Below are 24,335 nucleotides of genomic sequence, written 5' to 3'. Positions count from 1 at the left end.
CCACCCACTGCCTCCACCCGCTCTTAACTTTACTGCGCTGCACGGGTCAGAGGAGCACTGGAAATAGCTTGTGTGCATGTGCAAGCCTTATTTCCACATGTACAAGCCTTATTTGCACGTGTGCAAGCGTTATTTCCTGTGCACATCCAGGTCGGAGGAGGCCCATGCACATGCGCACAATCTATTTCTGGTCCTCATCCAACCCGGAATTGCACCAGAAATAGCATGTGCGCATGCATTTGTCCTATTCCACATGGCACAGGATTCCTGTACCTTGTTCTGGTGCCTCTAATGGAGCTAAAGGAGCCCTCTCTGTCGAGCAGCAGCAGTCCTTCATGGAGCCTGTCAGGCCCCACCCCAAGCCGGGTGGAGAGAGGCAGGGCAGGGCCCTTCAGGCTCACAGCAGGGAGTCCTGGGCAGCGGCAGCAGCATGCACCCACCAACATAAATCCTGGCTATGCCCATGCATATGATGACTAGGGGGGTGCTTCCCATTACCATTCCTCAGAAAATTACTGTTTTTGTTAAGACAAAGGTACTGAATGGAAATGTTGCCTCAACTAGCTAGTCTTAGATGTGCTATTTCTCATCAGTCTCACTTCTCCCAGGATTGGTATCATCGGTTTGTATTATCTCGGCATTCTTTGGATGCATAATTTGGTATAGAAACGTAGAACATACAAAGGTGCCTTCTACAGTGGTACCTCAGGTTAAGAACTTAATTCATTCTGGAGGTCCGTTCTTAACCTGAAACCGTTCTCAACCTGAGGTACCACTTTAGCTAATGTGGTTTCCCGCTGTTGCCGCGCAATTTCTGTTCTCATCCTGAGGTAAAGTTCTTAACCCAAGGTACTATTTCTGGGTTAGCAGAGTCTGTAACCTGAAGCGTTTGTAACCCAAAGCATTTGTAACCCGAGGTATCACTGTACAGTGGTACCTCTGGTTGTGAACAGGACCCGTTCCAGAGCCCCGTTCGCAACCTGAGCAGAACGCAACCCGTGTCTGCGCGTCGCGATTTGCCACTTCTGTGTATGCTCGTGACATCATTTTGAGCATCTGCACATGCGCGAGCAGCGAAACCCGGAAGTAACCCATTCCGTTACTTCTGGGTCGCTGTGGGACGCAACCTGAAAAGATTTAACCTGAAGCAAACGTAACAAGAGGTATGACTGTACTGAATCAAACGGTTGGCCCATATAGCTCAGTCTTGTCTACAGTGACTGGCTGCTGCTCTTGTGGGGGGGTGGGCGTTCAGGCAGGGGAGATGTCGGGGATTGAACCCAAGACCTTCTGCACGCGAGGCAGATGCTCAGCCACTGAGCGATGTCCCGTCTCCACATTTTGTGAAACGCATTATGAGGAATGAGATATCGGAGTCATCCGTAATGTTGGCCTTGCACGGCTTCACACTTCCACTTCTCTCATGCCTAGAAAGCATGAGTCTAAGCAGTTTTTTGCTCCTGTGCTTCCTAGACTTGGGTCCAAGCAGTTTTTGCCTTTGCGTCTGGAGCAAGCGGAAGTGTGGATGAGCCCAAAGAAGAGACAGTGATTTGGAAAGGTGTCTGGGTGCTACTTCACGCCCCGAACAATGTTCGGGTTCTGATTCCGCTTAAGTAGGGGGAGATCCTTTCACGCCATCCTCTGGGGGCTAAATCTGTGTCACGGAGGATGTGTGGCTGTTGCGGACTCCCATGCAACTCTCCAGGGGCGTTGGGTAAAAGAAATGTGAGACTCGTTTAGCAAATGTCACCGTGAATTTCTGCTTGGATGAGGCTGGGGTTGCATCAGTCCTCATAACATGAAGTCAGGCCCTGTCTACCTAATCTATGGCTGCTTTCCAATAGCACGTGACTATAATATGCAGTGCAAGACTGCAAGCGTCTGGATCTATGCTGTTTTAGAGAAGGAGCTGTATTTTAGAAGATGATTGTCAGCCCCAGATTTGCCTTGTAACCCTAATGCGGGCGACGCAGAGGGGAATCTATGGGTGGCCTTATATCATGGATCATTGTTAATGCAAGAAAGAGAAAGCGGAGAATACCTCGTGACCAAACATCTCTTACAGGACTCGAGAACCACTTAAAGCAGCATGCTGAGCCCTAATGGTTTGCTTCTATTATTTCCAATGACTACGGAGAATGTTCTCACCGAGCTTTTCCGGTGCAGGACTGCATTGTTCTCAGTGGCTGCTGCTCATCTGGGCCAGAGTGGATCTGGTTCACCCAGGGCCACTGGGAACGATGTAGCTGGGGTAGCTGCGTAGAAAGGTTCCCACACCGAACGGCAGAGCGGTTTCCTGATCATAGCCTCAGTTAAGGCGACAGTGGCAGGCGAGCAAATGTGCCGTTCATTTGCAGATAAACTGATCAGATTTGCTCGCTGGCTTGTTTCCATTGCACAGCAATGTATCCTCCTGACTCCAGATCTCAATGCGTTGGTATCAGGCACCAGGAATCTGGGCATTCCTCTCCCCCAGAATAGGTGGCCTGGATGTGAGACTTTCTGTTTATATGGTCCCTTCCAGGATGTGCCATATGCCAGTTTATTCCACCCATCAAATTTGCAAGATACTTTTCACACAGCATGACTAGTGGTGCAGGAATAAAACTGCTAAGCAGAGTCTAGTGTGGTTTCAAACTGGATGGGGGACCTTGTGTTGAGATTCCTGCATTGCAGGGGGTTGGACTAATATCCCTCAGAGAGCTTCCAACTCTCCTATGATTCTACTGTTTTTTAGCAGATTCTTCCCATTCTCAGTAGTTACAAATAAGCACCAACAGTAGTTTGATGGAAGCAATTGATATTAACTGGGTTAATGAGTTGGGGTTAATGCATTGCTCTACACTTCCCTAGGGACATAGGTGGCGCTGTGGGTTAAACCACAGAGCCTAGGACTTGCCGATCAGAAGGTCGGCAGTTCGAATCCCCTTGACGGGGTGAGCTCCTGTTGCTTTGTCCCTGCTCCTGCCAACCTAGCAGTTCAAAAGCACGTCAAAGTGCAAGTAGATAAATAGGTACCGCTCCGGCAGGAAGGTAAACGGCGTTTCCATGCGCTGCTCTGGTTCACCAGAAGTGGCTTAGTCATGCTGGCCACATGACCCAGAAGCTGTCTGCGGACAAACGCCAGCTCCCTCGGCCAATAAAGCGAGATGAGCGCCGCAACCCCAGAGTCGGTCACGACTGGACCTAATGGTCAGGGGTCCCTTTACCTTTACACTTCCATAACGTTTATAAGTGTGATGGGGAACTTGCAGCCTTCAGGATGTTGTTGGACTACAAATCCCATGAGCCTCAACCAGCATGGCCAATGGTCAGTGAGTATCTGGATGGGCAAAGGCTCCCCATTCCTAAGAAATGGCAACTGGTGGACTTGGGATAACGGTAACGACTGAGACGGTTAGCCTGTTCTTCATAGTGTTGGTCCTGTGCTTAATGGGAAGAATGCAACTCAGTTGCCTTATACCATAGCAAGGTCATTCAATGGGGCACTGAACAATGGGGGCGCTGCTAGTGGCAAGATTCACCCTGCTGATCAAACCTCCCAGCCAATCAAAGCAATAACCGCCAGAGAGTCAGTGTGATTACAGTGATTAGAGTCACTGTGTCTGTTCCTGTGAAACATTTATCTATCTTTTAAACTTTTGAAAACTGGTATCTATCCTGGAGCAACTCCCCTTCTGATGACCATTAGGTGCATCTGTAAAGAATCCTGTATCTAAAAGCAAAGGCAGAGCAGACTTTCCAGTTCCCGCCATTTATTCCGCTTTATACACTAGTGTGGTTTTATTTTTATTAATTTTGTTTCTTTCAGAACAAAGTGGTGACCGTGGATGGTGTGAAGGTGAAACTGCAGGTAGGTCTCTTGAAATTACACTGATGTTGCCTATCACCTGAACTTCTTCCAAATAAGTTAGAGGGATTTTGGCATGCACGTGGGTTGGTGTTTGTCCCTGCTGGAGTTCAGCCTCTGTGCTAGCCCTTTACGTGTATTATTGTTTTATGAATTCTCATTATGCCGTTGTTTGGGTACCCAATGATTCCTGATGTATTATTCTCTGCCCACTGACCTTTTATTGCATTTATCTAAGGCGTCCCTCAGCCAGGGCACCACCATGGGGAAAGCCCTGTTTCTCTCTGCAATTCAAAATCACAATGTCATATTAAATAATACATTGTATAAAACATGACCAAATAAGACCACAAATAAAACACAACTTTTAAAACAAGTAGCTAACCTGTGGGCCCCACAACCCTCGATCAGCCCCAGTGAGCGTGGCAAATAGTTTTGGGTGATGGGAGCTGCAATCCAACAGCCTCCTGCCACAGGTTGGTCAGATTACATACCATCCAATTTCATCACTGCCTCAGTTTAATTTCTTGGTTTTGATTCATCTACCTGAGTGTACATCTGGCCCTATATGCAGGTTTTATAGGACACAGAACCCTGCAGGGTTCCACTCGATAGAACCCAGCAGAACCCTCTCCTTGCAAGGACCCATCCAGACCTTACCTGTGAAAATTTCTGTTCCGTTCCTTATCGTTTTGCTTTGTTTGTGTATGTGTGTTTTCCCGCTACGCTGCCACTCGCTTGGCATTGGGGTTCCTGCTCATGCAATGTCATGAAGGTCTTTCTCGTGATTTACCGACTTTGCCTTGTTGCAGATCTGGGACACGGCAGGCCAGGAGCGGTTCCGGAGCGTGACTCATGCCTACTACAGAGACGCACAGGGTACGTCCTCCAGTTGGGTGTCTTGCATCGGAGCTGGTATTCTTAGCAGAGCAGCTCTTCGTTGCTAGAATCCAGTAATAATGCTATTATTATTGTGGTGCAGCTCGCAATTCGGCTGTAAAATGTGACCCCGTAATTTTCCATTAAAAGAATCGCAGGCGGCAAGGCTGGGAATGTGTCCCTGGCTGATAACCTTGACATGTCGCTGCCAATCGAAGTATACCAGGAGTGGGGAATCTGCATTTCCCCTGTCCATGATGGACAGAACAATTGCCACACACAGGAAGAATAAGGATTTAGTTTGAGTGCCGCACTTGTAGTTTCGTAAATCATTTAATGTGTCAATACGAATGGAAGTTGTTCATATTGCAGCTGTTGTATAAGGGATTATCTTGAGTGGAGTGTAATTGAAATTAATAAGCTTTTGGATAAACAGCAGAATGTAACATTTGCTGTAACAAACCAGAAATGGAAGTCAGGGTTAGTCAACAGGGAGGAGGGAAAGCAAAAAATATATGTTAAATGATGATACTGAATAATTGTTATGAGAAAATAAAATAAATAAAAATTATTTTTTTAAAAAGAAATTAATAAACTTTTGGAACACAGAACTAAAGAAAATCACCAAACCATCAATTCTAGCACACCGGGGCAGGGGATGGGACACACCTAAATTATATAGTTTGGTATATGAATGATTGGTATTAGTAATTGTATTCTCATTTGGCATTGTTATAATGAGGCAATTATTGGACTGTAATTGAAAACTAATAAAAATTATTATAAAAAAGGAGTGGGGAAACTGTCCTTGAGTCCAGCCCCCATTACACCCGACTGATTGGCTACACTGACAGGGGTTCATGGAAGCTGGAGTCTGACAACATCTGGAGGGTGGTAGGTTCGCTGTCCGCAGAGTCTCTTTGTGAACCACTTTGAGGATCTTTTTACAATGAAGCGGTGTATAAATTTATAAAATGAATATAATATACTGGGGTACACGGACCAGTGGTTTGACTTGGAATAAAACATGATCATTTTGGGGGAGGGAAACAAACGTTTTTCTTTTTGTCTTGCAGCACTCCTCCTCCTCTATGACATCACCAGCAAAATGTCCTTTGATAATATCCGGGTGGGTGTTTAACATCTGCATTTGAACCACGTGATCCGGTGCTAAAGTATGATGATCCCACAGCCCTTGCTTATCCCGACTTGCCCAGACCTTCCTCTGCTCATCAAAGCATCAAGATAAGAGCTCAGGGTTGCCAGCTAGCCAGAAATGGAAAGGGAAATCCCAGGCTAGGCTTCTTTTGTATCAGCCCCACAATTTGATGTGCAGAAAACAACAGGATCTTTTCACAGCAAGGAGATAAAACTTTATCACCTTCACATCAAAGGGCTGAGCAAAGCATAGCTGCAGTTGAAAAGCTGGTAATTCTTTAGGAACCTGATTGGGGAGCTTGCAGTCTCAATTTTATATAGGGGAGTTGAGGAACGAGGACAGCAGAAAGGACAGTGGGGCAAGCAGTGGAAACATATGCATTTGTTTCTGTTACACATACTTAGAGTTGGTTGAAGGTGGGGTATAGGGATTCAGGCAGGAGAGTGGGGAACCTTTTTGGCTCCAGGGACCAGATCCTTATCAGATCCCAGCATCATGGGTCAAATCGCCTTACGGAAGGTGATTGGGTGCTTTGAAGTCCCCGTTTTGGGACTTCAAAGCACCGCATGCAGCCCAGGTATAAGGTGTGTTAGGGTTTTCTCTGCATAGAGCTCATTCATGGAGCCAACTCAGCAGGCTTTGCCTCTACCTGCTTTCCCCTACCAATGGACAATCAGCTCCAGATTGTTCATTGCAGCCACATGATGACAGCTGTGGAGCAGGTGGGTATGGCTTGAAATTGCTTTGCGAGCCAAATTTGAACCCTTGGCGGGCCCATGAGCTAGAGATGCCTCTCCCCTTGACTTAGGGGTCACCAGTGGGGCTAAATCCAAGCTTGGTCTTACAATGTAAGATAGGACAGTATGGCATTGGCTTTACTACCCTTGTATGTATTGGTTCGGATGAAGGAATGCCATTGAGGGCAACCTTACTTTGCCCCACTCCTTTAAGCAAAGCCCTCCTCCCTCAACACATCTGTCTGCGTGGTCCAGACAGGGGACTAAAATAAAGGCTTAACAGTGCAAGCTATGCATGTCTAATCAGAAGCAAGCTCCACTGGGTTTCATGGGGCTTACTCCCAGGTAAGCAATTATGGAATTGCAGCCTGAATCCACTTATCATGATGGTGGTCCAGCCACTTAAGAGACTCTAGACCATGGTTCTAGTTACAGGGAGGTAGCCATGTTGGTCTGCTGTAGTCAAAACAAAATAAAAAAATTCCTTCCAGTAGCACCTTAGAGACCAACTAGGTTTGTTACTGGTATGAGCTTTCGTGTGCATACACACTTCTTCAGATATCTTCAGGTAGATATCTCTAAGGTGCTACTGGGATGCGGGTGGCACTGTGGGTTAAACCACAGAGCCTAGGACTTGCCGATCAGAAGGTCGGCGGTTCAAATCCCCGTGATGGGGTGAGCTCCCATTGCTCGGTCCCTGCTCCTGCCAACCTAGCAGTTTGAATGCACGTCAAAGTTCATGTAGATAAATAGGTACCACTCTAGCGGGAAAGTAAACGGCGTTTCCGTGCGCTGCTCTGGTTCGCCAGAAGCAGCTTAGTTGTGCTGGCCACATGACCCGGAAGTTGTATGCCGGCTCCCTTGGCCAATAATGCGAGATGAGTGCCGCAACCCCAAAGTCGGCCACAGCTGGACCTAATGGTCAGGAGTCCCTTTACCTTTACTTTTTAAGGTGCTATTGGAAGGATTTTTTTTATTTTGTCTAGATCATGATGAGTGCTTTGTGACCTGTTGATCTTATGTCAAATGTTAAGGCCCCATGGAACTCCCATTGCCCCGTGTCTCGTTTTTTGAACGCAGTGCTTTGCCTCACGACATGACACACCACACTAAACTTTTTCTCTTCTCCCTCTTTCCCTTTCCCCACCCCCCATCCCTCTTACAGGCCTGGCTTACAGAGATACACGAATATGCCCAAAGGGATGTGGTCATTATGTTACTAGGCAACAAGGTGCGTGTCATTTCCTGACAGGTGATGCAGACCTGCTCTTGCTTTGCAAATAGTTCCCCCTTTTTCCCCCTTGACTCTGAGCTATCTCCTCCTAGCATGCTTTGCACAGTCTTCTTCTGTGGTCGGCACATAATTGGAGGAATTCTTTATCCTGGCACCTCTTGGTTTTTGATAACTCCCTCCAGCGCTCGCTTTTCTTAAGCACCGTGAAGAGGCTCTTTGCTTCCACATACACTGGGAGCCTTTCTGCCGCCATCCCTTGCTCTGTGTTTGCTCTTCCCAGCAGTCTCAGTGGCAGAGGTGCGATTAGATTTCTGTATCTAATCCAGTAAGAGATGAAGAATAAAAGAGCCCTGTAGCATTTAGCACAAGTTGTTGTGGTGAAAGCCCCATCGTTCTGCCCAGACACTGAGGTCCAGCACCGAGGGCCTTCTGGCAGTTCCCTCACTGTGAGAAGCCAAGTTAGAGGGAGCCAGGCAGAGGGCCTTCTCGGTAGTAGCACCCGCCCTGTGGAACGCCCTCCCACCAGATGTCAAAGAGGAAAACAACTACCAGACTTTTAGAAGACATCCGAAGGCAGCCCTGTTTAGGGAAGCTTTTAATGTTTAATAGATTATTGTATTTTAGTTTTCTGTTGGAAGCTGTTGGAAGTGGCTGGGGAAGCCCAGCCAGATGGGTGGGGTATAAATAATAATAATAATAATAATAATTATTATTATTATTATTATTATTATTATTATTATTATTATTATTATTATTATTATTATTGATGCATCAAGCGGCATCTTAAATTGGCAGCTATCGCACAGCACCAAAAACAAATACACACACAAACTCAATTTTCTAAACAGTGGGGGCCAAGAGGCTGTGAAATGCAGGCCCTGCCATGCTTCTGTGCAGAGCCCAAATGTATACAGCACCAAGATGCATACAAGATGGCTTTGGATTTTGAGCAAGGATTGAGATACTTTCGGGAATTTTTATTATGTGGAATAATAAAGACTGCTGGGAAGTAGAGCTGATGTGGAATGATGGCAGTTGTGGTCCAAAACAGATGTAGGACACCAGGATGGTAGAGACCGTTTTAAATCACCCAATTGTGCATTTTTTGTTTTTATACAGTGGTACCTCTGGTTAAGAACTTAATTCATTCTTCATTCATTCATTCTTAATTCATTCTTTACCTGAAACTGTTCTTAACCTGAGGTACCACTTTAGCTAATGGGGCCTCCCGCTGCCGCTGTGCAATTTCTGTTCTCATCCTGAGGTAAAGCTCTTAACCTGAGGTACTACGTCCGGGTTAGCGGAGTCTGTAACCTGAAGCATTTGTAGCCCAAAGCGTTTGTAACCTGAGGTACCACTGTATTGTAAACTATATCACCCTCAGGTGAAGGGTGGTATAGAAATTAACGTTATTATTTATTTTGCTTATCTTTGATGCTGGTCAGTGGGAAATTTTAGATTTGTAAGTATTTAGATTAAGTCATATGGGAGGGGAAAGGTCACGGAACTATCACCCTTTTCTCTCTTGAAAGAGGGGACAGCTCCGGTTAGATGGCTGTTGCTGGCATTCATAAACCTGTTCTCACTTAGAAGTGCTTCTGGAAGACATTGTAGCTCTGCTGCCTGTACTCCTAGTTAAGCAAACAGAGGGTGACTTCAGGGCAGGTGGAAGAATCACCGCTGGAACAGCAAACCACATGATAGCATGCCAAAATTATTTTGTGAATCGCACTTAAAAGTGTACTTCCGAAATGTAACATTTCTTGAATCCATTAGATAAAGAGGGGTTGTTAGATAAAATAACCAACAGATAGAAAACGGCCGATATTTTAGTGCCCTTTTTAATATAATGCCCTTTTAAAATGTGTTGTGGAATGGGGGCGGGGATTATTGGGTCATCTTTGTTTTTAATTTTATTATGTATTTTGTGCTTTTTATATTGCAATTGTAATGCTGTGAACTGCCCCGAGATCTACAGGTATACAAATTTTAATTGTGATGATGATGGTGGATTGGGTACAGAAGCTCCCTTTATGACAAGGTTAAAGCATGCAATGAAGTATAGAGAGGAGTGGAAACAAGAAATGGAATACTGTATAACATACATGAGACACCTTTGCGTATAGTTACTGTTGTGTTTGTATGCATTCTATTGGCCTTGGAAACTTCCTGGCCAAGACCAACCAGCAGAGGGCGCCCAACACTGGAGGCGTCTACCAGTGGGTATTCAGACACTAAGGAACATACGGACGTCCAAAGTTCTGCCAAAATCCTATGTCTATATGGATTCCATCTCTGCAAAGGCACAATCCGAAAATGACTCTGGGCATATTGTGTGTCACGTAGCCGAGGTGCTCATGTGCTGCAGACATAAATCAGTTTTATCATTATTGGTTAATTTTTCACAGAAGTGCACCTGTTATCTTTCGAAACAAGCAGAAGCATCAGCCCTCATGTCAGCATCGCCCTCTGTTGGCGGAGTCAGCACTAGGCAAGCCTTTGAATGTCAGGCGGGCTTGCCAGATGTCAGCGGACCACACACCTGGCCTCCCGGCAGCAGCATCACTATCGGGTACCAGGATGGTGTGGAGTCAGGGAAGCAGGAAGTTTGGCTGCACCAGCAGGGGCACTGGGCTCTCATCTCCACCATGCTGACTTTGCCACCACCCTGCCCCACATCATCCCTGTACACTGCAATGGCACCGCTGCCCAGAGGTCAGGTCCACAGTAGCACATCTCCCAGCCAAGCCACTCCTCCCAGATATTGCAGCAGCAGCACAGGAGCCCCTTCCAGTGGCTTCTTCCCTTGCCACAAGAACTGTGTGTGCTGGGCTGGTCACATGAGTTATTCCTAGATTTCTTTCCCTCCTGTCCCTCTGGGCAGCAGGGATCTGTGTAATTGTCTCTGCTCACTGGACCTAACCCTGACGTGGCATGAGAAGAAGCCTCCTTGGGCTGCCATCGCTGTGCTTAGCAGTGTTTCTCAAACCGGGGTCTCCGGCTGATGTTGGACTACAACTCCCATCATCCCCAACTGCTAGGGATGATGGGAGTTATAGTCCAACTATAGCTGAGGGACCTAAGTTTGAGTAATACTAGCTTATTGTATTGTTTTTGCAGGGAGGGAGGCGGTCTAGTATATCAAAGCCATAGATGATAAGATCAGAGAGGACACTTCTGTTGGAGGTAAGACCTACTCAGGTGAAGAAGTCACTACTCTTCTGGGGTGGCCATGTACAACTGCCATTTATTGATTTATCCAAATAATAGAATCCACCAGGAGGGCAGACCTGGGTACTTCCCATCAAAAGATCCCAAGGAGCAGCCAGTTTCCTAGAGGTTTGATCTGTTGGCGACTCTCCTGATCCTATCTCTTCTTGAATATCTTCCCTTTTGTTGGCAGGCTGATGTGAGCAGCGAGAGAGTGATAAGAACAGAAGATGGGGAATCATTAGCCAGGGTGAGTGAACTAAAGCAAGAACCACTTGTGCTTCGGACTGGACTGCCAGTGTGGACCCTGTGGTGCTGAGCCAGCTTCTTAAAGAGACAGTTCCCGAAAATGCGATATTTCCAAACACACCCACACCCTTTAAGGTGAAAGTTTTTTTGGGGGGGAGGTAGACTCCAAGGTTCCCTTGCCTCCCCTTCCCTCCAGAAACAACATAGAAGTGATTGATTTCTCTCTTTGAGGGTGAAAAGAAGCTGAGAGTACACAATAAGAAATATCTCGCTGCTTGGAAGTGTACAACTGCGCACTGGCTGAAGAAGCCCCTTGCCAGACAGAGCATGGCAGCTGGCAAAGGGCTGGTGTTCAATCATTTCTGATATTTTGAATCACTATGTTTGGATCGAGTTAACTGTGTGACGAATTTGTTCGTTTGCCTTTATATACTAGTGTGCTGCCGATATGGCTATAGCGTCTGTTAACATTTGCTAGCTTTTAATTCTGTTGTTGCTACCATTGAGTTGCTGGGGAAGTGGGATACAATATCGAATTAAATAAAAAGGGGTGTTGGAATTCTCCACAGCAAGGATTTACCAGGTTTGCAAGATCTCCTCAATATTTCTCCTCAGGAATATGGAGTGCCTTTCATGGAGACCAGTGCGAAGACTGGCATGAACGTGGAGCTGGCGTTTCTGGCCATTGCAAAGTGAGTAACAGGCTGTAGTCAGTTTGCTTCTCCTCCCTGGAATTAGGAGGTAGCAATAAGAGAGAAACAGACCACCTTGCTGTCAGATTATCACATTCTGCCATGAGATGTTGTTGTAAACAAAAGTTGCCCTTTTCCCTTATGGGGTATCCAATAGCCCATTTAGAGTCCTTACATAGGTTCCCTATTGGTAGGAGAGAATAACAGAGGAAAAGCAAAGCAGCTAGTAAGCTTGATCTTTATTGAACTGCTGCAACAGGGTGCTCCCCTCACCCGCAGGAGAGAGGAGGAACCAAGAAAAATGGCGCGCAAGGCCTTAGAAAGACTTTTGAAATTGCCACCCTGTAGATCAAGACCACCCCCAGAAACATCATACGTACATCACAGAAGGGGTGTAACCTAAGACTACGCCCCAGATACATCATACCTACATCACAGAAAAGGCGGTCTACAACAGAAATTTGAATGTTGTTTTTCTCCTGTCGTTGTTTATCTCCTGTCTGGCAGGTTACTTGATTGGATTGCCTGGATAGTCTGGCCAGTCTTTTGTAATGATAAATACTTAGTTCCTGGGCCAGGTCACAGGCTCACACCATATTCATATCTTAAATGTGCCCTTAGGACAGGATTTGTGAGGAAAGAGACAATGGGAGGTTTCCCACTTTGACCTTGCAGAGAAAACATTTGCTCAGTTTGGGAATCAAAATGGTTCCAGGTCGGTCTTCCTGTGCTGATCTATGTACGTGCTTGGTTGGTACACTTATGAACATTACCATATATCTCTATCACAATATGTTGGCCAAGTGGACTGAGGTGGCATTCATTTCTGTGGTCTAGAGCAGCATTCCTCAAACTGGTGCAGCCCAGATGCTGTTGGACGCCAGAATGGCCAACTTGAATGATGGTCAGGAACGATGGGAGTTGTAGTCCAACGACATGAGGCAGGAGCCAGGTTGGGGTGGGGAAGGTTGACCTAGCATATCCAAACAGCAGGAGCAGCCAGGGCACTGCTGCAGACCTGGCCAACATCGGCATCGCTGCTGGGTACCAGGGATAAGTTAGGGAGGTGTAGATACAGCAGTGGAGCCAATCCTGCACTTCCACCGGTGTGCCCAAACCACCCCAACCTCCCTATACACACACACACACACACCTTGGTATACAGCAGTGATGTCACTGCCAGGAGGCCAGGTCTGCAGCAGCACCTCTCTGTGCCAGTGATGTGGCCAGTCGCCCCATTAGACTGCCATTGACATACGTAAATCAAGGGATGACTTGCAAGCTCAGTGGCAAGTCACAGGTCCAATCGCTGGCACCTCCAGGTAGGGCTGGTCTGAAACCCTGGAGAGCTTCTCCAGTCCTCCAGAACTTAGCTTGATGGACCAATTGTCTGGCTCAGTGGAAGGCAGCACCCTTTGTTCTTATCTGATGCGAGGCTTCCACAGGCCAAGTTGCTTGTTTCTCTGGGCAGGGAGGGACCCTTCGGCGGAAACAGCCCCTGAGTGGTGGTTTTTTTGCTCTTACGCTTCCAGAGAGCTCAAGCAACGAGCCGTCAAGCAGCCAGAGGAGCCCCGGTTCCAAATCCATGACTATATAGAGTCTCAGAAGAAGAAGAGCAGCTGCTGTGCCTTCCTTTGAGGGAGGAGGAGGAGGAGGAGGAGGACACAAGGGAAGCCCGGGGGACCCTCAGCGCACAGCAAAAGAGGTCAAGAAGCAGAACTGGCACCTTGGCAGCAACGCCGGGCAGGAGCTGTGTTGCAGACACTCTCCAAAGACAATCCTTTTTAGAGAATACCGTTTCCAGGTTCTAAATGAGGTCATGCCCGCCGTTGCGGGTGTATGTGCGTTTGCAGGCTTGCGTGAAGGAGGGTGTGTGTGTGTGTGTGTGTGTGAGTGAGTGTGTGGTTATGCGCAAAGTGTTACTTCAAAGGCCAAATGCACTCGAGTTCAGGACCGGCCGACCTGTGCTCAAAGTGGAGCTGGTCAGGATCTGTAATATCGCCCAGGCCTAGTCTTTGCAAGGAACTGGCCTGGACTCAAGATTCCTGGACAGAGCATCATGACTTATTTAGACAGGGCCACCTCTCCCAGGCCAGCAGGACTGAGCTAGGTTGACCTCAGCTGCAGAAGCAGGATCTGCGCAGAGGGAGGTGTCCTTTGGCAACGTCCGCAGGAGTGTTTTGGATGAGGTCTGGCTGAGCTAAAGGGTTAATTTAATAGCAGTGACATGACTGTGGGGGGGGGGAGAGAGACTGCAACCCTTTTGCTTCCCCTAGAAAGGTGACGCTTTAGATGTTAAAATGAAACTAGCAGGAGTGTCCAGTAAAGAAAAAGTAGACACATTTCCTTTGACCTCTGGCTCTTTCCTGCTGCCCACACCCAAAGATCCTGCAGTCAGGGCTGCCTTCCTTCCCCTCCCTTCCTCCCTCTGCCCCAAGGAGAAAGGACTGAGGGATGCAAGTATTATTCCTAGTGTGCCTGTTACGTCAGGAAAATGCTGCCGACCCCGGTTGGTTGAGAAGAGAAATCGCTCTGCACAAATATATCTGTTACTGGCTAGAAACAGAGGAAAGCTTTAGAAAGCTCGACTCTGCTTTTCGTTCCGGTCAAACCAAGATCCCCTGCCAAAGTGAAGCCCAGTAAGTTGAAAGGCAGCGCAGCAGAATGGGGAGAAAAGTTGGCTCCCTCTGTTCCAGCCTTAGCCAACCCAGTGCCCTGCTAATGTCTTGAACTACAAGTCCCATCAGCCTCGGCCGCTGAGAGTTTCAGTCCAGCAGGTCACCAGGTTGGCCAAGGCTGCTCCGTTCAGATGCACAAGTTGGCTACTTCAGAGGCTGTCTGCTTTGGAAAGTGGTGGAGCATTCTACGTGATTCCCCCCACCCTGGGCTCCTTCTTTCTTGCAAGCAGGGCCTGGGTTTCTGGGAGAGAAGCAAGCTCCCTTGCACAAGTTCATACCAGCCAAGCAGCGTGGCTGAAAGAATAAGCCCCCGGAGATCTATATTTGGGCCCATGTATTACTTGTCCATCTTGTACAAACTGCCACCATTCCATGCGGCATGGTGTCAGAAGTCTCCACTGGTGTGATCCAGAGGTGTTTTCAGGAATCATGCCTTACAGTGGGGATAAGGAACCTGTGGCTTTCCAGATGTTGGTCGATTACAACTCCTGTCGTCCCCAACCATTGCTCTTACTGGGTGTGGATGACAGGAACTGGAGCCCTCCCCCTGCCTTATTCATATAAGAGGAGTGCTCTTGTAGCTCAGATATAGCCGTAGACAACAGAAGTAGCTAATCCACACAAAGCAATAGTTGTGATTCTTATGTTCCTAGATTCCTATGCGATCCAAAGACCCCTGTGTGCAGTTGAGGCCTGGCCACATGCATGTTCGTTTTGAAGTGTGTGCCACTCAGTTCAATGGGATATATTCCTAGTGAATGAGATATATTCCGCACTTACCTTTCCTTCACGCATTCCAGGTATGGTCCATGCTTTAAAGCTCTGCATCCTTTATTTTATTTTTGGGTTTTTTGCTTCAGAGCGTCCCCTGCGAAAACTCACTCTTGAAAGCTCAATCGGAGCAAACAGCAATCTGCGGGAAACAAGAGCCAAGTGAGTTTTCTCAGGGGAAGCTCTGGAACAAAAAAAGCACAAACCCAAGAGTGCTCAGACACAGAGCTTTAAAGCACAGACCTGTGCCTGGAATGAGCAGGGCAAAAGGCAACTGTGGATAAGCCCTGAGTGGACTGTAGCCTTACTTGATTTCAATAGGATTTTAGTATGCTGAGCACTTTTGCTATATTCTATGCAATGCAGCCTAAACTGTCTTCTCGTCACATGCATCATGCTCATATTTCCTTAGCTCTGCTTTCTGGAAATACATCACTGGTGTATGTTGTGTTTAAATTGATGTGGCACAAACCCTTAGGCTGTTGAAGAATTTCTCGTGTCTGGGTTCTCAAGTTTTGGTTTCTGCATTTGGAACATGGCTGTCGTTGGTGCTAATCACCCCAAAGGCAATGTATAAGTTGATTTCCCCATTCCCTTCAGTCCTTTTCTATAAAACGTGGATTCCTAAATCAGTGTGGATTGCCACTGGACCAGACAAGAATTCTCCATGGCCAGCCATGTTGGTTACATGCTGCTGCTGGAGGCAGACACAGTCAGTACCTTGGGAATAAATGGAGACGGTTAGCCCCATGAAAGTGCTGCTTCTCTGCAGTGCCCTTTGATTCATTCCATTGGTGGCATGAATAGCCTACCAACAGTACTAGTGCCCATATTTTTATTGGGTGTGGGGGGTGTCAAGGAAGGCACCTCAGTAATGCCTCCTTAACCTGGAAGGAGTGGGGGGATGAAAACAGAGCATTCTTCACATGTCCCACAACCCCTTCTTTGGTGCTCCGTGTAAAGAAGAAATGGTGGCCCCGTGGCCCAGACTCAGAGCTGGCAGATCCTATGCTGTCCTTGGGAGCCCAGCCCATCGTTTAATTTAGGGCTGAAGGTAGTAAAATGGACTTTGCACCAGAAAGCTTCAAAGTAATGACTGTAAATATGTCAAGGAAAAAGCACAATGAAGCCGCTGGGAGGAAAATTGCAGGAAAAGTATTGTCTGCTTTAGGGGCTGCTCATGCGTTATTATTTTTCTTCCAACCAAAGATCTACCTTTGTTTGTAAGGCAGCAGGAGCACCTTTTTAGCTGGCTAGCAGCTTCCTCCTAATTGATTTCTTTTTTTTTTTTTTTTAAATAATATTTATTAAAATTTTTCAAAAAATACATAATCACTTATGGGACTCCCCCCTTCCCCCACCCCCACCATATTCCCATTTCACATTGTTGGCCACACAAATTCCCCTTTCAAATTAAAGCTTAATTTGTTTTACCCTTAATAATAATAAACAACCCGATGTTCTTTCCCCAGGACCCACCCCCTTTCATTCCACAATTTCCATTTTTGATAAAAAAAGCACCCCAGATAATAACAATAGAAAAGGTAAAAAATAAGAGATATAATGAATAATAAAAAAGAAAGACCAATTCAACAAAAAAGAACAAAGTTGGCAAGCCTTTGGAGTTTTAGTTCTCCCCCCCCTGTCCCCGGTTTAATTTCCCCCTGACCATCAACCCCTAGTATCTGCCTGGAATTCTTAAGGCCATAAATCACAACTTTTCCCCAACTCCAGCTGGCTTTCCCTTTTTTTTTTTTAAAATTAGAAATAAATTTTTTGATAATCAAAATTATTATTATTATTATTATTCTCCAAAGCTTTAACTTCAGTCTTTAAGAAAACTGTAGTAAAACTCCCTCCGTTGTTCTTTCCGGTTTGTAGTCTAATTTCCTTTTGTTCCGCTGCTTAAACGTTGTAATTCGCAAGTTTGGTAAGTCTGCAGGGATGGTTGTTGTTCAGGGGCAAAACCTTACGTTCAGTCCCTTCCTTTCTTCAATAGAAAAGTCTATTGTCTACAGAAAACACCCTGCAGACGAGATGTTGTTTCCGTTTTGCAGCTTTCCCAGAAGGTAACCAGTTCTGTAAAATTCCATTGGTGTTTTTCCACTTTCCCAGTCCTTGTAATGTCCCGAAGCTCCTCGAGGGGGATTGTTATAACTTTGTTTCCTCTAGTCCAAAAGTCAAGTTGTTATCCATATTCGCCATTTTGTATCCAGATTTTAACAAATTGTAGCAAATTGAAGCAAATTTAACCAGCCAAGTTCTCATAATAAAATCCACTCCACTTTCCGACTTTGACAGCTATTTTGAAAACTGTCGAACTCTCCGACTCCTTTCACCAGGCTCTCTCTTCAATCGCCCCGGTTCCCAGGGGGGGGGGTTGTGTTTCCCTTCTCCAGTTCCTCCTCCAGCACAGTTCTTGTAGTTCCCCATCGTGGAATTGTAATTTTTATCAGCAATGCAAGCCTTTTTGGGTCTTGGTTTCCCCGTCTTTGTTTTAGACAATTTACAGTAGGGAGGGGACTGACTTCCTTTTTGAATCCCCCCCGCTCGTATCCAATTCGAAAAAAAAAATTTCTTTTTTCCTCCTTTTGAACCCGATTTCCAGATTTACTCACGGGTTATTGTTGAAAAGTCCGAATTTTCAATGGAAGAAGTCAGCGCTCTCCGCCGGATGGCATGCGGCTGCGCTCAGCAGGGGAAGCAGAGGACTCAAGGCACCACGCTTCTCCCCGGCACCCGATCCGTAGCCTTTAAAAAGGCTCCTTCACGAGTCGGGAGGGCGCTAACGGTGCAAGCCGAGTCTCCATGTCCACGGCCTCCGTGGCCGTGGTTTCTAAGGGTCCCCGCATCGCCGTTGCGGTAGGACCCAGCCCCTGCCGAGCAGACTCCCTCCGGAGCTCGGAGGGAGTCCGCCATTCGGCGATGGCGCCAACCCGGAAGCCCCTCCTAATTGATTTCTACCCAGCCTCTGCAACTCACAATCTACCAAGTGCAGCCCATGAATGTTGTGGCCAGCGAGTTGCTTGACAAGGTAGGCATTAAATACAGGGGATGCTATTATGTCCTTGGTAAGTTGTTTATTTTTACACACCTGATGCATAGACACAGCCAAAAAGACACCTCCGTTGTGATACACGGGTTAAACAGAATTTTGTTTCCATGTTCTAAAAAACAACACGTAGAGCCCTTAGTTTTGCTTGCCCTTTTTGATCTCTGCATGTGGAGACCATTCTTACCGACCACACCCAAGGCAGTAGACTCCTGAGGAAGCGGAACAATTGCCTTTACAGTGACGGCTGGACGGGAGCATCAAGTCTACCCTAAACAGAATCTTCTTGGGAGGATTTTGTCTCAACTTGTATTTATGCATAGAAAGAGGACCCCCCCCCCCCATTTCTCCATTTCTAAAGCTCCTCAATTATAATGCCAATCACAGAAATATAGACACAACAGGTAGGCTAATAACTGTTAAAGCATATATAATAGAATAATGATATCGTTCAAAAAGTAGAAATAAATCTATTAGACTTTTTGAACGATATCATTATTCTATTATATATGCTTTAACAGTTATTACCCTACGTGTTGTGTCTAAGGCAGCCCTGTTTAGGGAAGCTTTTAATGTTTGAAGCATTACTGTATTTTAATATTTTGTTGGAAGCTGCCCAGAGTGGCTGGGGAAGCCCAGCCAGATGGGCGGGGTATAAATAATAAATTGGTTCTCAATTATAATGCAGCATCCCATCATTCCGTTAGGGATGAACCAGGCACGACAGGAATATGTAGAGAGAGACATCCCATCCCATGGTGTCATACTATCCCTCTCCTGCTTGAGCCCCACCTACTTAGTTTGTAAGCAGAGGCTATCTTGCATCCAGTGGATGCGATAGGCCATTAATCAAAATACAACCCAAATCACACGAATCCTCAGAATTTAAACAAACTAGCTACCTCCCATTCTATCAGGGACATGTTTTGCATTCAGAGAATCCTACATTCAATCTGTATTGCAGGGGTGGCTAATCACTGGGCCTCCATATGTTCTTGAACTCCATTGTGATGGTGGTGGTGATGGCAAGATGTTTATTCCAAAACGTTACTTTGCTACACATCTTTAAAAACCAACAAAATTATTTCCAGAACAATTTCGGGGTAGATTCTGCACCACACGACAGCCCCATGCAGAGCACATTATAATTGTCCATGTTCCTGGTGCATGGAATACTGTGGCTAAGCTAACCTTATTCAGGAATTGCCATAGCTGGTTAGGCAAGCCAGAGCGGAAAATGGGCACTGTGCCACTGTGGCTACTTGGGCCTCCAGTGACAAGGTGGAATCAAGGAGCACACCTAGACTATGCAAGACCTTCCAGAAAGAAGTCAGTCACCCAGTCCCCAAACCCAGGAACCACCAAACCATAACACCTCCATCTTGCTGACTGCATCTTTCCCCCAGATCACTGGCCCCACTGGCTGGGGCTAAAGAGAATGAGAGTCCAACAACATCTGGAGGGCCAACAGGTTAGTCACCCCTGGTCTTAGCATACCCAGTTGAAGAATCTCTAATAGCAAGGTTAGCAATGACCTTGTCTGTGACCCTGAAGTTCCATTGCTTGTTGGGAGTAGGCTGTCCTCAGCTAGGTGAACCTATGCTCTGATTTCAGCAGCAGCTGCTCAAAACAGCTTGATCATTCAGTTTTGATGATGCCTACGCATCATTCATCGCTGTGGCCCTAGAAAGAAGAAAGCAGGAAGAAATAAAGGCGTGGATCCAGATGAACTTGGTTGGGTTTGTATGCTACTGAAATTCAGGGGGACAGGATATTCATAACTTCAGTCCCATTGGTTTCAATAGGAACTAAGTTCAACTAACTTAGTCTTAGTTACCCACTCCATGGATGGTTCAAATTACTCGTGCACAACTTCCTTGTGGCTTGCTTTTAGGTTAATAAAGAATCCAGTGTCCACTGGATGATTCATAGTAAAATTTTGTGGTTTTAAGTTGGAGCAGTGAATAACACAAGCTCCCTGCTTTGCTTGTGTGGGCGCTGCATTTCCTTTCTGTATCTGTACATAATGCAAATACTTCTACTACTTCTTTCCCTATATCAGAGTCATTGAACGTCCAAAGGCATAAAATGAAAAACAAAGAATATGTAATAGAGCATTTGAATGTTTCATTGTCTCAGTACCATTTCCTGATTCAGCCAAACCTATCCATGTTTTGATATCATGGGTATTTTTATTTTTTTAACACCATAATTGCATTGTAGATAACGGTGCATTGCTTCTAATGCAGAACCTATTATATACTGGAGAATCTTGACTACACTAGCTCTTGTTTTTAAAACAGACTGTATTCCTCATACTCAGAAAAGACCTTAAAACACGTAGGCAGCTGGCACTAAAGCAGGGAAAGGGAACCTTTTCTGACGGGTGGGCTACATGGTCATTTCTCCACTCCTTGGCAAGCTGAGTTTGACAGACAGGCAAGGCCGTCCATGTGTTAATCACCTGACATCACTCTGACATTGGGTGATGTTGCACTTTGAAGTTCCAGTTGCTGGGACTTCAAAGCACAGCTCTGTTTGAGGCCTCAAACAGGAGCAAGGGAAAGTGGGCTGTCCGTTCCTTGTTTGATCCTCTTTTTTTTTTTTTTTTCCTTTGAGAAGTACTTTGTGCAGTCAGGGACGCGGTTGGCGCTGTGGGTTAAACCACAGAGCCTAGGACTTGCCGATCAGAAGGTTGGTGGTTCGAATCCCCGCGACGGGGTGAGCTCCCGTTGCTTGGTCCCTGCTCCTGCCAACCTAGCAGTTCAAAAGCATGTCAAAGTGCAACTAGATAAATAGGTACCGCTCCGGCGGGAAGGTAAACAGTGTTTCCATGTGCTGCTCTGGTTTGCCAGAAGCAGCTTAGTCATGCTGGCCGCATGACCCGGAAGCTGTATGCCAGCTCCCTTGGCCAATAAAGCGAGATGAGCGCCGCAACCCCAGAGTCATCCGTGACTGGACCTAACAGTCAGGGGTCCCTTTACCTTTTTACCTTGTGCAGTCAGTGCTTCCAAAAGGCAGCTTTTCTCCTCCACTCTCCATCACTTGACGGGAAAGGAAAAAAGTAAGTGCTTTGCCAAGGGAAAAAAATGGAGCTGCATGCTTTGACTTTGCATTCCTCAACTAACAATTGGAGGGGTAAATCCTTGAATCTGACCCATTGGCTGATGTCATGTGTGATGTCTCCCCAGGGCAGGCTGCCATAGGCCTGCACACAGAGGTTCTTCATTCTGTACTAATACTAATATCTCAGCCACCAGAGTAGATTGGGGGGAGGGGGAGGGAGGGGTTGTGTGGTCAGAGGGAAAGACCTATGCATTTAACCGTCAAGCCCTAGTCGTCCTCTGTGGCTGTCTTAAGTCCTATTGTCACGGTTGATCAAAGACCAAATGTCACCTCCAGGGAGTAGCATCTTCAGCACCTTCTCCTTCGTTTGTTAAGAATGATATAAATAGCCTTTTACAATCGCACAAGGAAATATGGCTGAGAACGTTCTAGGAGGCTAGAGAAAAATGGAAGGACAAAGGAAGTCTGGACATCTCCACATGATTCTACAAAGGTTCAGGACATTCTAGAAGATTAGTGAAAAATTGAGTCAATGCAGTAGATGTAAAACATGTTACTTAAAGCATTCTGTTCCCCCTTTTGTAGCTAATAATGTAAGTTTGATACTTAAAAGTTTCGTGTTTAGTGACTTATAGGGTATCAATATTACAATCACCTTAATTTTTTACGGGAGGTCAAAAAACCAAAATGTTAATGCAATCCTGGAAACAGTTCAGTACGGCTAGCTTAACATATAAATGAAAATTATTTTTTGTGCTTTATTTGTTGGAGCTAGTAAGTGGATGACTAGGTGGCACATCCCAAGGCCTCCTCCTTGGTTGCTTCCTGTTCAATCCAGGCCTGCCTATTGTCTTAAATGTCTTGTTCCTGCACTCCCGTGGGCCCACAGGATCCCATGAATCTCAGCAGCCATTCTCCTAAAGAATGGAGGGGGAGGGGAAATGGGAAAGTTCTACATATTTGTAAAAAGCAAATGGAACAAAAGATGCAAACCTCGATGCAGCTGCATTTAACTGAGCGGCAGAGGCGCTCTACAGAGCAGTTTGCAGAACTGCTCTTTGAAGCATCTCTTTCCTCCATTTAAACAGCTCTGCTGGGCCGCTTTCCACCTACGAAGCTTGCTCGCTCCTCTGCCTTTCTGCCAACTGTTCTGTTACCATGCTGTAGTTGGTGTGGCTGCTTATTGGCAGCCATGTGAACTACAACACAACAACACCATTTCATACACACACACACAGAATAAATGTATATTCTGCTGTTCCACAATAACAATATTGTTCAGGGCACCTATGTGATGACACCTCAGAGTAAAATCTGAGTACGGACAGTGCTTCTTGCCCTCATTCTGCACAGGCAAACATTTTGACCTTTTTTCACAGCCCTGCTCCCAGAATGGCCATCCTTTTTTTTTTCAGTTCATGAGAACATAAGAGTACTTGTAACTTCCTGGATCAGACCAATGACCCATCTACTCCCGCATCCTGTTCTTGCAGTGGCCAACCTGTAGGAAACCAGCCTGAGCCTGTGAATAAATTTTACCCAAGGTCTCAATAAAAAGCTGACTCTCCATTTAGGACTCTACTGCATTTTTACTTCTTCTTTCTAGGTTCTGATTTTACCATTATTGACAGAAAAACTTCCTCCACTGAATTGCATCGGGACATTAACCTCTTGTGACCAACTGAAAAGACTCTAGTTTGCCACTTTATTATGTTAGCTAGCAATAAACAGCCTTAAAAAAGTATTTCATATGTTTTTGCTTATTACTTCCTTCTGCACAGAGTTCCAGAAAGTTTGCCATCTTTAGTTCTGAAGTTCAACACCTCCAATGCTGACTATGGCACCATGCCAGCTCTCCGAGCCTGCATGTGTGGCTTTCTCTGCTGCAAAAACATTTCTAAACAGAGAATTTCCTACTCTTGAGCACATGGTTTGACATATAGTGACACTTTTTGTCTTGGCTGCTATTTATGGATTTCTGGTTGCAAGTTAACAGAATTAAACATCAGTATGTTGGAGACAGTCAGTGTGTGTGTCTGGTCCTTCAAGAGAACAATTTTCTTTACTCTGCAAATACATTGCACCATCCCACTGAATTCACAAAGTAAAATATTGCATTGTATCCTTCGTAATAATAGTTACTCTGGTTCAGGCTTTCAGCCTACCAGCCTGTTCTAGAATACTGTATTCTATTCTGTTTCTGGGTTTTCTTTTCCATCTGACAACATTCTGCAGCAACTGAGCATGCCCAGTTCTCACTGACCTGCTTTTCTTTATTTTTACATTCTATATAAACTCATGAAAACCTAAGGGTTCAATACAGTGGTACCTCGGGTTAAGAATTTAATTCGTTCTGGAGGTCTGTTCTTAACCTGAAACTGTTCTTAACCTGAAGCACCACTTTAGCTAATGGGGCCTCGCACTGCCGCTGCTGCACAATTTCTGTTCTCATCCTGAAGCAAAGTTCTTAACCCGAGGTACTATTTCTGGGTTAGCAGAGTCTGTAACCTGAAGCATCTGTAACCCGAGGTACCACTGTACATCCCTCCCCTGTTTCTCAGTGGTCCTGTTTTGGCTACAATACCATCAGCACTCCAACACCTGAGCCTGCTGTTAGCAGGAGCGACAGGACTGAAGTTTATGACTGCCACTCTATGCTCACAGGAAAAAGTCCTGCAGGACTCTGTGAGACTTGCTTCCGAGCAAACACATATGCAATCGAGCTGCTTGCATGTCTCATCAAACTCTGTGATAATAA

General features: G+C 46.0%; 1 protein-coding gene across 4 annotated transcripts in view; it reads left to right on the top strand.

The window, feature by feature from the left end:
* The window catches only part of RAB37 (RAB37, member RAS oncogene family), a 66,732-nt gene extending 50,650 nt beyond the window's left edge, over positions 1-16,082 (top strand). For all 4 annotated transcript variants that reach the window (XM_083430094.1, XM_083430097.1, XM_083430096.1 and 1 more), the window contains 7 exons: positions 3,812-3,853; positions 4,663-4,729; positions 5,806-5,858; positions 7,791-7,856; positions 11,263-11,319; positions 11,934-12,010; positions 13,543-16,082. In XM_083430094.1, the coding sequence (XP_083286220.1) occupies positions 3,812-3,853; positions 4,663-4,729; positions 5,806-5,858; positions 7,791-7,856; positions 11,263-11,319; positions 11,934-12,010; positions 13,543-13,648 (468 nt within the window). In that variant the 3' untranslated portion in view covers positions 13,649-16,082. The remainder of the gene's footprint in view (positions 1-3,811; positions 3,854-4,662; positions 4,730-5,805; positions 5,859-7,790; positions 7,857-11,262; positions 11,320-11,933; positions 12,011-13,542) is intronic.
* The last annotated feature ends 8,253 nt before the right edge of the window (positions 16,083-24,335 follow it).

This window comes from Podarcis tiliguerta (assembly GCF_965153285.1).
Source record: "Podarcis tiliguerta genome assembly, chromosome: 2".
Lineage (NCBI taxonomy): Eukaryota > Metazoa > Chordata > Lepidosauria > Squamata > Lacertidae > Podarcis > Podarcis tiliguerta.
This window is presented reverse-complemented; position numbering and strand designations above follow the sequence as displayed.